The 16,082-nt window shown below is 36.2% G+C and overlaps 1 protein-coding gene across 1 annotated transcript in view; it reads left to right on the top strand.

The window, feature by feature from the left end:
- LOC150089583 (kinesin-like protein KIF14) overlaps positions 1-16,082 on the top strand; it is a 221,881-nt gene that overhangs the window by 53,520 nt on the left and 152,279 nt on the right. Inside the window, exon 3 of the mRNA XM_090390040.1 lies at positions 8,594-8,710. Within this exon, the coding sequence (XP_090246166.1) occupies positions 8,594-8,710 (117 nt within the window). The remainder of the gene's footprint in view (positions 1-8,593; positions 8,711-16,082) is intronic.

The following is a 16,082-nucleotide window of genomic DNA, read 5'->3' as shown; positions in this document are numbered from 1 at the left end:
TCATCGAGTGAATATGAACGAAGATTTTCACAAAAATGAATCTGATCACCAGCGCTTCATTGATGACAAAAACAATTTCTTTACTACTGTTTCTTAAAATTGTAGGCCCTGCTGACCCGCTATGATCCAGCAAAATATGTTGATTCGTGGCTGCTTCGGAAACGTCATTCAGCAACCGACACACAAAGAGGAAAAAAAGAAGTCGGCATAGGACAGAGGTTGGCAACCTGCGGCTAGCGAGCTGCATGCAGCTCTTTTAACATGTAACTGCGGCTCTTTAACTTTACAGCTCACATGAAGCACAATTGGAAATGGAGTCAGAGGACTGAAAAATCAAGGACATGTGGAGTGAAAGACTAAAATGCCTTAAAACTGAAATTGGGGATTTGGAGAGGCAAAAGGCTGCCCATGCAATTCTACACAAATGGACGGTGATAGATGAGTTTAAAATGCAGACCAAATTGTGTTCGATACATGGTGTAGCTTATCGGACCCATATATAAATTTGAAAATAATTTCGTTTGGACTTCTCAATTTTTGGTTCAATGTATTTCTGCGAGCAAATATTTTTGAACATGAACTATATTAAAAATAAATCAAGAAACCGTCATCTGAACAATGCACGCATGTTTAACGCTCAGCATGTTTAATTACAACATACGTGATGTTGGAAGCCACTTGGTCAAGAAGTTCATCAGCAAAAGTCACATTAATTTGTACATAATTGGATGTTCGTTACTTTTTTTCAGTATTAATAAATAATATATCGAAATATGTATATATTTTTTAATAAACACCTTCCTACTCTATTCCATTTCTTAAACCCCCCCCCCCCCAGCTTGAGCTGAGGTGCTGCTCTTCGGATTCTCTCTCTTTTTAATTAGACCAAAAATGGCTCTTCACTGACCCCTGGTTGCTGACCCCTGGCATAGGGTGTCAGATGAGAACTTAATAAAAATTTGGAATATTCTACAAAAACTTTATTATGAAATTATTTTTACTTATGTTATTATTTTTTTCTTATTTTAATCACATTTTACTTATTTTTTTATATACTTGAATAATAAATTTATGCTTAATAAACTGTGTTAATACACTTAATTTGTTGTTGTTATTCTGAAAACATTACTACTAAAGTAACAATATTAGGAGAAAAAAAAATTTCTGAGTACTTTTCATATCCTTTTAATTTTCAATTTTTTATGATAGCAAAGAATGAATACTGGCACCTATTTTTTTACAAAAAAAGCACTGATGGTACTATGCGTAGAGTGGTAGAAAATGAAAAAGACCTTATAGTAATTTTGCAGTCAGATCCGAAGTTTTCTGAGCAATGCAGACGGTGCCAGAGCAGGTAATGGAGTATTGTCAATGATATACAGGAATTTTGCTAGTAGGGAAGAAGGAGGCGATTATCCCTTTGTATAAGGCAATGGTCAGGCCATGCGTTGAGTACTGTGTACAGGTCTGGAGGCATCATTTTAGGAAGGATGTAGAGTCGCTTGAACGTGTACAGAGAAGGGCAACAAGATTGGCGAGTCGAATGAAGAGGTCTTCTTACTAAGAGAGGCTTAAGTTCTGCATATTGCAGTGCCTGGAGACTAGCCATCTGCAAGGTGATCTGATTGAGGTGTATAAGGCATTGAATGGGTTGAGCACACTCAACCCATTCAAGGCCTTATACACCTCAAGGCTCAACCCATTCAATGCTCAGATTACGAACCTAAAGGGGCATAAATTCAAATTGAGGAAAAACAGTTGTGGAATAAATGTGCAGAAATTTGCCTCTAGCCAGCGGGTGGTTAATTGCTGGAACAAACTTCCATCTGTCATTGTGGAAGTTGATAGCTTAATTAAATTCAAGGAGGAACTGCACAAACGTTTAGGAGCGAATGAATGTGTGAAACCTGCAAACTAACTTAAAATAACCTGCACTTCATTAGTATTGTGTTGTTTGCTGTCATCTTGGTCCCCTTTGACTTACAAATTCATCTGCTAGGGTTTGTAACTTTATTTTCTCATGATATTTCTGTAGATGTTGATAATGGCCTCATTGTTAAGCTTTACTATTTCATTGTTGATGGCAAATAATTTTTTAGTAGAAAAAGAACTTATGTTATATGTAGTAGTAGTGGCATGCGATGCAAGAAAGCAGTGTATAAGCTTGTGCATCATCAGCCAAAAAAAAAAAAAAAAATTCACACAACCATTCCCTCTAAATGTTTGTCCAGTTCCTCCTTAAATTTATTTAACCTATCAACTTCCACAATGACAGATGGAAGTTTGTTCCAGGAATTAACCACCTGCTGGCTAAAGGCAAATTTCTGCACATCTATTCTACATCTGTCTTTCCTTAATTTGAATTTATACCCCCTTAGGTTTGTAATCTGAACAAGTGGAAGAATCCCATCAGAATTCAGCGTGCTCAACCCATTCAAGGCCTTATACACCTCAATCATATCACCACACAGGTGCCTAGTCTCCAGCCATTGCAGTTAGCAGAACTTAAGCCTCTCTTGTTAAGAGGATCCCTTCATTCCCCTCACCAATCTTGTTGCCCTTCTCTGTACAGGCTCAAGCAAATCTACATCCTTCCTAAAATGAGGCCTCCAGACCTGTACCACAGTACTGAAGGCTTGGTCTGACCATTGCCTTATACAGAGGGACAATCACCTCCTTTTCCATGCTACCAAAATTCCTATATATCATCGACAAAACCCCATGACCTGCCCTGGCAGCCTGTCTGCACTGCTCAGAAAACTTCATATCTGACTGCACAATTACTCCCAGGTTTTTTCATTTTCTACCACCTTAAGTTTAGTACCACACAGTTGGTATGTTTCTCTGGGGTTACTTCTACCCATATGCAGTACTTTCCATTTGTCAAGGTTAAACTTCAGTTGCCACCTCTCAGCCCATCTGCCCAATTTTTCTAGATCCTGTTGCAGTAGCACACTGCCAATTACTGTCATTAACAACCCTGCCAACCTTTGTATCATCTGCAAACTTCAACACTAAGCCTGATATACCTTCATCAATATCATTGATAAATATACAAAACAGTGGACCCAACACCGAACCCTGTGGGACTCCACTAATAACATTAGTCCACGAAGAACAGCACCCATTGATTACCACCCTCTGTCTTCTCCCACTCAGCCATTCTTTTATCCATTGTAGCAATTTACTCTTAATACCATTCTTCTCCAATTTGTACAGTAGTCTTCTATGCGCAACAGTGTCAAAAGCTTTCCTGAAATCCAAGTATATGATATAAGACTATTTTTTGCATCCAGTTCCTTTGTAACCACATCATAATAACCAATCAAATTTGTCAGACAAGACTTTCCCTTAACAAACCCATGCTGTGTCTCAATTATTGCTGCAGACTTGTCTAGATGATCCTGCTATGCATCTTTAACCAGTGACTCCATTATTTTACCCAGAAGAGAAGTTAAACTAACTGGTCTGTAATTACTCATGTCACCCTTCGATCCCCTTTGTGAATTGGGGATACATTTTTACATCTCCAGTCTGTGGGGACCTCCTATAAGTCCATGGATTCTCTCATAATTATGGCTAAGGGTTTGCTTACTTCCTTTGCTGCCTCCTTTAATATAACTGGATATATCCCATCTACCCCAATTGCCTTATGTTTAACTTCAACAATTTCTTCTCCACTTTGCTCTCAGTTATTACAAAATCATTAAACACCCTGCTACAATTTGATAACCTTCTGGCATTTTCAAACCTTAATAAGTCATGTGAATGTAGATGCGAAATACACAGTTTGTTTGCTCTCTGAGCAGGATCATCAACAGTCGAACCATCAATATCAAGTGGACCAGTCAGATTCATCCTCTTCCTTTTAGAGTTTATATAAGTAAAGAAATCCTTGCTGTTTTTCTTAGCATCCTTTTTAAAGATTTCTCGTAATCTGCCTTCGCCTGCCTGACCTCCTTTGTGACTTGAATACAGACTAGCTTATATCTGCCATAGGCTTCTGTGTTGTCTGATAATTTATATGCATTCCATGTATTTTTCTTCTCTGTCACGAGTTTCATTAGTTCATTTGATAACCATTTAGGCCTAAACCTTGAACGATATTTCTTAATCGGTATATAAAGTCTAGTAGCTTCCACGATTAATTCTTTGAATGCTTCTCACTTAGAATTTGCTGTTGGTAACATCATCAGTTGATCCCACTGTACAGAATTTAAAAACTCTCTGAGACCACTGTACTTACCTTTACGGAAGCAAAAACCCTTTCACCTAATGGTAATTATATCTTTAAGTAAATCCCACATCAGTACACTCTGATCACTGCCACCTAGTGGTTCTTTTATCTGCAAATTCTTAATACACGAATGATCACTGCTGATACCAGATCAGAAGTATTACCCTGTCTGGTTGCCTCTCAAACATGCTACTGCAGAAAACAATCATCCAATAAATCCACAGAAGTCTTACTAGTGTGCGAGTGACCAACCCACAAGTTCCAGTCAATATATCGGAAGTTAAAATCCCCCATTATAACATATTCTGATATACTAGCCCACTCTATTTCTCTGTACAATTGTTCACTGTACTCATGTATTCATTCATTCATTCTTCTTGGATTCATTCTTCTAAGCTGCGTTTTGATTGTGAACCATGTTTTAAGTTGACAATAGGTGTGTTGTTATTCTTGTGGTCTAGAATTGAGTTAAAAGAGAATTTCTGATTCTGTCTGCAGTTGGCAGACTGGGAATACCGTATTTCCCCATGTATAAGGCGCACCTTAATTTTGGGTCCCGAAATTTGAAAAAAAAATGTATTACATAAAGTTATTGAACTCAAGTTTTATTCATCATAAAATTCATACAACTCATCACTGTCAAAACTTCCATCCGTTAGCTTGTCCTCATCTGTCTGATGACGAATCACTGTCTTCATATATTGCCTCGTCCTCAGTTCGACCTATGGCATTTGAAATGCCACACTTCTTAAATGACTTGACAACGATCTCAATCTTGATATTATCCCAGGATCTTTTCACCCAGGTACAAACTTCTCCTATAGTTGGTTTCTTCACTTTTCCTGCTGGTGTCAAATTGTCCCTAGAAGACTTCATCCATTGGTTCCATTCGTCTCTCATGGCAGCTTTTGAAGGGTTTGTTAATGCTGACATCAAGTGGTTGGAGCTGGGATGTCAAGCCTCCAGGTATGACGGCAAGTTTTGTTTTTTTCTCTGCAGCAATCTTCTTTGCATTTTTTGTTATGTGGGCCCTGAACTGATCAAGCACCAATAGGGCAGGTTTGCGTAAGAACCCACCTGGTCTCCTGCTCCAAACTTTCTCAAACCAGATCTTCATCCCATCCTGATCCATCCAACCCTTGTCACGATGGACAATCACTCCTCGAGGAATGTCTTCTTTTGGCATTGTTTTGCGTTTGAAAATCAGCATAGGAGGCAATTTGGTTCCGTCGGCACAACAAGCTAGAACAACTGTATAATGGCTCTTTTCATGTCCACTTGTCTTCACAGTTACAGTTTTCACCCCCTTCTTACCAACAGTTCTGTTACTTGAGACATCAAATTGAAGGGGGACTTCGTCCATATTTGCAATCTGTCCCAACTCAAACTGATGTCTTCCGACATTGAATGACAAAACGATGAAATTCAAGGACCTTCTGCTCATAGCTTTCAGGCATCTTTTGGGCAAGTCTGGTGTGTGTACGTATGCTTAATCCATTCTGTTTCATGAACCTGAAGCACCAATTGTGTCCTCCTTTGAAATCAGTAACTTCTTTTTCATCAGCAATTCTTCTTGCCTCATGCTGTGAACCATCTTTGTGGACACAGGAATTCCAATTGCCCTTTTCTCCTCAATCCATATCTTCAATTCCCTCTCTAAATCAGGCCATTTTGCTGAAATGCCTCTAATGGCCTTCTGCTGTGGAGTTTCCAGTAGGGTTTCTTCTTCTTCCCGTAGCCAGTCTCGGATTGTTTTCTCAGTTGGAGAAGGACAAAACTTACGTTCAGCAGCACGATTTCCATTCACTTTTGCAAACTGGATCACTTTTAACTTGAATTCAGCACTGTACACAAATCTTTTCTGAGCCATTTCTGGGCAGAACGTGGCAAAACGTAACCTAATATACCGGCAACAAGTGCAAAACAATGTGCGCAAAGACAACAAGCGCGAAAAATGCAAGTTAAAAAAAAATCTACACCCACTGTATAAGATGCACCCAGTTTTTAGACCCCAAATTTTTCGAAAAAAGGTGCGTCTTATAAATGGCGAAAACAGTAATTGTATGTATGTAAATAGCTATGTTGCTATCTCTGCACCATAGAACATTGTAGTTTTGGTTTTAAGGTTTTTGGGTGTATATATGTTGCTGGCTCTGCACCATAAAACATTATAGTTTTAGTTTTTAGGTGTTTAAGGCTGTGTTAAAATTGATCCACTATATGTTTCTTTTCCTGTAAACCTTTTCACACTTCTCTCTTATTACTCAGGGGATGTCTTTTCTTCTCCTTGCTTTCTGTCCACTTTCCTTCCCTTCCATTTCCCATACTATTCCACCGAAATCCTATTTCCTTTCCTTGAATACCTTGGGGCTCCCAGGCTTGCCTGATAGCCCCAGTAAGAGTCTACTTTTCATGGTTGATGCTGGCTGCCTCCACGTAGCTTGGGATGCGAGTCAGGGTGCGGGAGACCAGGTTTCCTCTGCCCCCGGCTGTGAAATGCCAGGGTTTTTTTGTGAACCATGCTTTAAGTTGACACCAGGTGTGTTGTTAATGGAGAAAGCAAATGAATATAAAACACCATTATGCCTGGCATTTGTGGATTATGAAAAGGCATTTGACTCCATACAGCATAAGGCAATGTTTCGGGCACTAGAAAGACAAGGCATAGATATCCCACATATTATGATTTTGAAGAAAATGTATGAGTGCTACCTCCTTTATTAGACTAGACAAAGACAGTAGGAAATTTAAAATCGAGAAAGGAGTTCAACAAAGAGACACAATATCTTTGAAGCTGTTTACTGCTGCCCTTGAGGAAGCTTTCAGAAGATTAGACTGGTTGCAGAAAGGAGTCAATGTGAACGGAGAGTACCTAAACCATTTACGATTTGCAGATGACATTCTGGTCATAAGCCACGATCCCAAAGAATTAGAGGGAAAGCTTAATCAGTTATGCACAATTAGTAATGATTTAGGACTAAAGATGAATATGGCTAAAACAAAAGTAATGATGAACAAGTATGCCACAGAAAGGGAAATAATGATTGAAGGAGCAGTAATTGAAAAGGTGGAGTCATATACTTATCTGGGACAAGTTATTAGCTGTAATAATGATAAATGGCTGGAAGTCAAGAGAAGAATAAATTTTGGATGAATAGCATTCAGGAAATATAATCACATACTGAAGAGCAATATCCCAGTTTGTCTGAAATGTAAAAAAAATGAGCCAATGTATACTACCCACCATGACTTATGGAAGTGAAACTTGGGCACTCACCAAAAGAATGGAAGAGAAGCTGAGAACTACACAGTGAAGAATGGAACGAATTATATTGGGAATCAGACTGTTAGATAAGAAGAGAAACCCATGGATTAGGCAGCAAACTCAAGTAAAGGACATTCTTATCAAAACTAAAGAACTAAAATGGTCTTGGGCAGGACACATAGCTCGAATACATGATGACAGATGGACTAAAAAAATAACAGAATGGTACCCAAGAGGAGCTAGAAGAAATCCTGGAAGACAAAGGCGGAGATGGATAGATGAAATTCATGAGTTTGTGGGTAGTAAAGGGATGGCCAGTGCTCAAAACAGAAGGAACTGGAAAGTTGCTGGAGAGGCCTTCATCCTGCAGTGGATTGAAAATGGCTGATGATGATGTGTTGTTATTCTTGTGGTGTAGTTTGGGAGCTACACCACAAGAATCCACAGGCAAAGACCTACTAAGGACCCTATAACTGCATTTCATTTCCTTTCACACTTTTTGAATGTGATTACAATTTTCCCCAAATATGTTTCGAGGAATGAGTCTTTAAGGGGTCCGGCCAATGTCTGAGATGTTGTCACCGTGTGCAACAGTTGAACTGCTCATGTAGTGCAAAATAACTAGTTATTTTATGTTATTTTACTGATGTTATGCCCTTTCATTCTTCTTCCCCATATTAACTAGTGCTAATCTTGTCAGAAAAGTAGTGTTGCATGCAGTCTTCCATTGTGATGGTCATCCTGGTTGATGTGCTTCTCCATTTATTGTTTAAAAATAATATCTACTCATAAATATGAAGGTAGAGATTAGTTTTTTGTTTTAATAAAATTTTAAAATGGAAAATTTAATAAAATTTTAAATAAACAAAAACTATTTTTTGTTTATTTAAAATTACTACAAATTGATTTGATGATTGATTTGGTTTGAGACAAAATTGTGTATCTGCATTATAAAACTGGACATTTCTGCTGAAGAAAAAAAGTAAAGTTGCTGCTCTTACAGTAGGCAAAATAAATTGATTTGAAAATGAAATTCAGTGAACTTGTACATTATTTTACTATGTGTTGTTGGATGTTCATTTGTTTTTTAGATACAAAATATTAATGAAGAAGAACAGGAAATTCATATTGCAAGTAGAGTAAATCTAATAGATCTTGCAGGAAGTGAAAGAGTGACCACTTCACAAACAGCAGGTGAAAGACTAAAAGTAGGTGATTGCTTTAAGAAGCTGTTTGATTTTTAAAGTTAAATTTTTAAAGTTAAAGTGTTTTTTTTTTTTTTTTTTTTTTTTTTTACCCCTTGATGAATTATTTCAACCAAGTGATATTTTTAATTTTTGAAATTTCCAGATGTAAATTGTATTCTGTGATGTCATTGTGATATGATTTAAAGTAAATTTAAATCTGATTTGTGGTTATCTAGATGCATTATTTTACCAAATGTGAGTTTGCACACCACTCAGTTTACCTACTGCATGAGTAAGTTGATTGTTTTGTTTGTTTATTTTTTTTATTGGCTGACAGTTCACGGAGTCTGTTGTTAAGGACAATCTTAGTAAAAATGGAATCCTAAAGAGATCGCAGCATGGATTCATGAAAGGGAACTCTTGCTCGACTAATTTGATTGATTTCTGTGATGAGCCCATAAACCAATTGGATTCAAGAAACAGCTTTTATTATTAATGTATAGTACCTGAATTTCAGTTGTTCATTTAGTGTTATGGTGTTCAGGTAAATCAAAAATGGAGACTAGTGAGAAAATAAACATTTTAGTCTGCATAGTGTATAATCTGTCCTTAATTCCGAAATGGAATACAGATTATTCTCAGACATTTCATTGTATTTCTTGTCCCATATCTTCAGTTACTGTAAAGACAGGTAAATATGGTAACTTGAGTACACAGATTTCTTCAATAATTTTGAGCTTTGTTGATAAACATATTAAGAGTAATTTGTTAACCAGTTTATAATGATATCCTCACTTCAAGTATGTGAGGATTAATTGGTATTTATTTATCAGTTGCTAAATTATTTAAGTTTCCATTCATTTTAATTTCCTTTGCTTATATTGTCTATTTATATTGTTTATATTGTCTATTAAATTAGAAGTGTTTTCTTTGATTTCCCTACTTAAAAGTGCACAAATCTCTATTAGTTATCATGCATACAGTTTATATTGTCTATTAAATTAGAAGTGTTTTCTTTGATTTCCCTACTTAAAAGTGCACAAATCTCTATTAGTTAACATGCATACAGCAAAAATATAGGGTCAAGTATGAACTGATAAGCCTTTTTAATTATTTCTGAGGGAAACAGTGGGCATTGTCTTTGCTAATTAAAGAGCTACTACATATTTTTGATTTTTGTTCCCACATTTGTGTTCCACATGCTGACTGTAGTGGATCAGCTAATGGCAATTGTGGCAGTCATTTCTGACTTGCTCAGTATGGAGTGTGATGATTCTATGTATTTATTATTGTCCGGGGGAAAGACTTCCTTCGCATAAAAAATGACAAAATGAAATTCAACAAATTATTCTTTGAAAAAAAAAAAAAAATGAAAAAAAAAAAGACAACTTCCCTTCAATGTGTATTATATCTACTAACAAAAATTCAAGGAAATTCATCTATTGGAAGCCACATTAGAAACTGGGAAGAAGTACTGTCAGTTTGATAACTCCACCACTGTGCTCTGGATAAAAAAGGAAGTGTGTTCTTTGGAAACTATACTGGTACAGCAGCATTTGTGCATGTATAACTTCACCTGTTGGAAGTCATATTAGAAACTAGTAAAACTGATGTTAAATTGATAACACTCCACCATGCTCAGGATAAAAAAAAGAAGTTTGCTTTATTATAATTGCTTTTTGGAAATGATATTGGCACAGAAGCTTTTCTGTGCCAATTCTTATTTGCTAATGAAATTTCAAGAAAATACCTCTGTTGATAGCTGTGTTATAAATTTCTGAAAATTGGATATCAATCTTACCTTTTGTGCAAAAAAAAAAAAAAAAAATGCTGCTCATAATGGATTGCTTTTAGAAACGTATTGTTGGAAAATTATTTCGGTATTTCCTCAATATGTATTTGTCTGCATTTTCTGTTCTGCGCTGTGGAAAAAGATTAAAATCCATTGAAAAATGGATTTACCCTCCCCTGTGGTAACTATAGCATGGGAAAGGGCTGCAGCTATTTTATGCAGTAAATGGTCGTTACATACTTCTTTTCAGCAGTGAATGTATTCCAAGCTGCACTGTCTTCAGATGATCCCACTTGGGAATATTGGTAAGTACTTAACCATCTATAGAAGCAGAATATATTCTCTGCTCCCCCACCACCTTAATGAATTACTTTTGGCATAAGAAAGGGATAATATTACAGCCATTTGCTATTACTGCAATTAACTTTCCTGAATACCAAAAAACCAAACCAGGTTTTTTTCTGTTCTGTAAAAATTTTTCTATTTTTCAAAAAAGGGTTAATGTTAAAATTGCCTAATATTAATTGTCCAATTCAGTACATTTCATCCTCAATAACTCTTAAGTGTTAGCAAGATTTTAAGAAAGCTGAAAGTGATTAAAATTAGTACTCTGTGTAATTTTTGAAATTTTGCACATTTAATGATTTTATTAACTTGAAAATGGAAGTGGCTGATTCTTTGTTTATACTTTATATTATACACCATTCTTTTATGTTTTCAAAAGCATTAATAAAATATTCTATATATATATATATATATATATATATATATTGTGTGTGTGTGTGTACAGTCGAACTTCCCTATAACGAATTCGATAAATCCAGTGAAAAAATTCGTTATAGAGAAATTTCGTTATACAAAGAATATATTTTTTATTAGAAATAGTTATTTAATTAGAAAATGAAAATGAATTTACATTTATTTTTAATGTATTTTATTTCAAAAACACTTATTTAAATTACGTTTACACAATTTTTGCCGGTAAGAATCACAAATTAAAAAAATGTGTAATTTTCGTTTGCACAGTACAATTAAAAAATGTCTGATTCTCAAAGAAAACCTCACATTTGCTCAGAGCATTAAAAACATTATCAGGAACATTTTCACGAACATTTTCACAAAACTGTAGACCTGTATGAACTGTTTTAAAAGCATGAATCATTTATTCACGAGTCTGCTTTTCTGTGGGTTGTTCTGATGCGTCTTCAGCGTCATCGTTAATTCCTTCGTGATCATGATCGTGTCCAACACTGTTCAGCAATATTTCATCTTCATTTGGATGTTCTGTTGTAGTCAGATCTTGATCTACATAAACATAACTATCCAGTGTTATTTCATTTTCGATGTTTCCGGACGATTCTAATAATGTCCAAAAGTTTTTCAGTTGTGAAAGGGGCAATCATCTTGTTCGTCCAGTTGTTGTTAGACTTCTGTATTCAATGCAAATCCCGCTTTTGAAAAACAATTTTGAATAGTGTATTCAGTGACATCATTTGTCCAAACTTTTTCCAGTTCAGAGATGCAATCTCTAAGGTTAATTGTAAACTCCAAGTTTCTATTTTCTGATAATGCATTGACAATCTTCATTATTATTCTCTTTCGATAATGAAATTTAAAATTTTTAATAATGCCTTTCCATTGGCTGGAGTTTTGACGTTACATTTGGTGGTAAAAACAACTTCACACTTTTAAGTATGGCAGGATGTGCCGGACAGTTGTCAGTTACCAACATGATTTTCCTTTTTTCTTTTGTTATATGCTTGTCTAGTTTTAATCTCCAGTCTTCAAAGATATCACTTGTCATCCATGTTTTTTTTATTAAAGGTGTAGTCAACTTTCAAAGATTTTGTGCTTCTAAAACATCTTGGGTTTTTTGATTTTCCGATGACTAAAGGTCTTAATTTTTCACCTCCTGTCATATTTGCTCCAACTAGCACAGTGATTCTTTCTTTGCTTTGTTTTCCGCCAAAACATTTATCCTTAAAAGCAAGTGTTCTTTTCGGTAAACATTTTTAAAGAATAAATCCATTTCCTTAGCATTAAAAACATCCTTAGGTTCATATTCTTCCAAAATCTTCTTTAAGGTATTGTTCCTCCAACTGTTGCAATCTTCTTCACTTACATTAACACTTTCTCCAGAAATAACCCTTTCCACAATTCTGTGGGCTTCTTAAATTTATCTAGCCACCCAGTGCTTGCATTAAATTCCGTATGTCCAAGGGACTGTGCAAATTTCAGAACTTGTTGCTTAATTATGGGACCCGATATTGGTATATTCTTTTCACATATCATTTGCACCCATTTTAGAACAGCTTTATCAACATCTTCCTATGTACACAACTTAATTCGCTTCTTGTCTGCTCCTCCTTCAATTGCATTTAAAATTGATTCTCGATTTTTTAACATCATGCATAAGCTGCTTGCAGGTATGCCATATTTTTCCGCAACATCTTTTTTCTTAAAACTCTGGTCAATAATCGTGAAGAATCTTTACTTTATCATTAATACTTAAACACTATCTCTTCAACATTCTTTTCACAATTACTGCAGCTCTTACTGATACATACTGCAAACTTCGCTGCGCTGGTATAGTGAATTGTTAGTACCGCCTACTCAATGACGTTCACTTGCCAATTCAACAGTATCACGTGACCTTTCCTATCAATCACTTTGAAGAAATATACGACTTTGTTAATTTCTTTTATTCTGCTTTCATTCATATATACACGAAAAAAAATTTATGGTTAATGTATGCTGTATGTTACTTTTCAGAAAAAAAAAAACGCAAAAGCATATAGCCTATGTGACTGATGACAAATTGTTCTAAAAGAACGAAATTAAGAAAAAAAAAAAAATTCATGAAAACCATCTAATGGAAGTCCAGTTAGATGAGAACGGACATATAATGATTGGCAGGAAGGTCACATGGTTCGGTTGAGGTGAGAAGCGAATGTCACTCAGTAGACGTTACTAAAATCTGACTATGGTAGCATTCTATGTATTGCTGCCGCAGCACGCTAAAGGTTTACCGCAGCACGCTAAAGGTTTACCGCAGCAAATTTTGTTTTCCCCTGAGCCAACATCAATTTACAAATCTACCCTATCTATTGTAAAGTTTATGACCACTTTTAAGAAACCCATTTGGTTTTATAAATGTAACAAAAATGAAACAAAGACTGTCCTACGGGCATCAATGGCCACAAGTATTCACTAAAAGGGATGCGCAATTTGGAGGGAAGGGGGCCGTATATTTGAGCGGCTGTTTAGCAGTAAATGCTTAAATCTTCAAAAATGCTTTTACTAATTTTTTTTTAAAAATTCGTTATAGAGAGACTAACACTTCGCTATATGGGGTTAATTTTACATGTAATTTCGTTTCAAGGTGCAATGTTTTGCAAAAAAATTCATAATATAGAGAAATTCGTTAAATAGAAGTTCGTAATAGAGAAGTTCCATTGTGTACACACACGCACACACACACACACACACACACACACACACACACACACACACACACACACACACACACACACACACACACACACACACTGTCACAGTTTTTTGGTTTGAGCAGAATTAATAGAAATCTATTTTTATTTCTACTTCTACATGTAATATATAAGCTACATATAATAATAATAAAATTCTTTATTCATAGAAATGTAGGACACAATTCCCGCTATAGGCAACTAGAGGAATCTCACAAATAACTGGGCACATTACATTCAGTACATAAAAAAAAAAAAACTACGTGGGTACACAGCAAATACATAAAATACATAGACGGTGCAATAGATTATACACAGCTAATATTGCATTAAATAGATTTTATAGTTATTATAATATATTATATAGAGATTATATTACATTTTATAGTTATTATAATAGAATTATACAAAGGCAGTCTGGAAACTTTCACTGGGAGTTGACTAGTTCCACTGACAATTGCAGGAATGCTGACTGCACTTGACTATGGATTTGCGCTTTTCTTCTCTGCAGGCAGAATCTCTGGACCACACATCCAAATCAATGTTTGCGGAGTTCAGTTCGCTGGCGATAAAGTGCTGCTTAAAGGTCGAGAGCTTCTGCAGGTTAGAACAGAGCACTGGACGGTTTTTGAGGGCTCTACCAGGAATTTTCCAGCCTACAATTTCCCAGATATTAACTAAGTCAAGAGCAGCGGAGCAAGATTAAGTGCCATTGTGAGCTTCCTCTCATATGCCAGGTGTTGGGCTGGGGTTTTATGAGATTTATGCAGTGCTGTGATTTTGATGTTGTATAGGGTAGGTGAGCCCAAATGTTGGCCCACTTTAGGACCCAGAATTCTAGACTCCAGAGTGTTTTCAGACTGGACATAGGAGCAGCCGACCAAACTTCAATTCCATAACTGATGATAGAACTAAAATAGTAGAGGAGAAATTTTCTGATTGTTTCCTTGTTGCACTCTACAGGGATCAAGTTTCATACCCCAGAAAGTCCACAATGCTCTTGAATGCAGTTGCTGGATTTGTTCCTTATACGTTAGGTTTTTGTCCATTACCATTCCTAAGAATTTTATGGAATGAGTGGTGATGAGAACATGCCCTGCAATGGAGGGCTGCAGAGAGGCTGCTGGATTGAGGTCTGCTTGTTCTCTAGGTGAGAAGATGATATATTTGGATTTTACAGGGTTTACTTTAAGCCCAAAATAGGTAGCATATTTACAGAAATAGGACATATTTGTTCAGGATGACAGACTTCGATAATTACTCTGCCTGGTCTGGTGAGGTGTTAGCTGGGCAATAAATTCATTAGTGCAATAAATATTGCTGAAAAAAGCAGTGCCGACAACGATCCACCCTGGGGTATGCAGACTTCCACCTGTTTTGTGATGCAGTTAATCCCTTGTTGGAAGGTAAGGCACCTCTTGGTTAGCAGATTCCTGAGGAGCTTCAAGACATTACCCATGAAACCGTAGTAGTTCTCCAGGAGGCACATAAGTAGCTTAACTTGCACTGAGTCAAAGGCCGCATTAAGATCCAGAAAAACAGCATGTTATTCATGCTGTTTTTCTGGATCTTAAAATGGGATGCTAGCAGATCAGCTTTATCCTTGGCTGAAGAGAAAACCCAGGCTTTGAAGGGTTTTCAAGTTCAGAGCAAGTATGCATGTTATTGGTGATCTTTGTGAGAGTGTGTAATGTGTATGTTGAGGTCTCTGGGAAAGGATCTGATTGGCTGCCAGCTTTTGCATTCACCTGGTGTTACTCGCAGATGAAATCGTGCATGACCAAACATGAAAATTGCGTTATGCTCGCATTGTTCCCTAATATATCAGTTGCATTGGAGAAAATTCGTCTTGTGAAAATGCATGTTATAGCAGAACTGACTGTACTGTCAAATTTTTAACAATGGCATATGATGAGGATACCTATTTTTTGACTTTTATTTCTCTATGTAGAGATTTTTAAACATCATCCCCTTGGGCTGATGTTTAAAAATTTCCAATTGGTATGTGACTTTCAAATTTCATTTTGAGGGTTGTGCCATTAGGAAATATAAACAAGTTTTGTTTATATTTCCACATGGTGGAAATTTTCATGTGACATGTGCACTGGGCTGT

This window comes from Mastigoproctus giganteus, chromosome 2 (assembly GCF_048544385.1).
Source record: "Mastigoproctus giganteus isolate SK-2022 chromosome 2, ASM4854438v1, whole genome shotgun sequence".
NCBI lineage: Eukaryota > Metazoa > Arthropoda > Arachnida > Uropygi > Thelyphonidae > Mastigoproctus > Mastigoproctus giganteus.
Note: the sequence above shows the minus strand (reverse complement) of the source record. Positions and strands in the feature narration are given on the sequence as shown.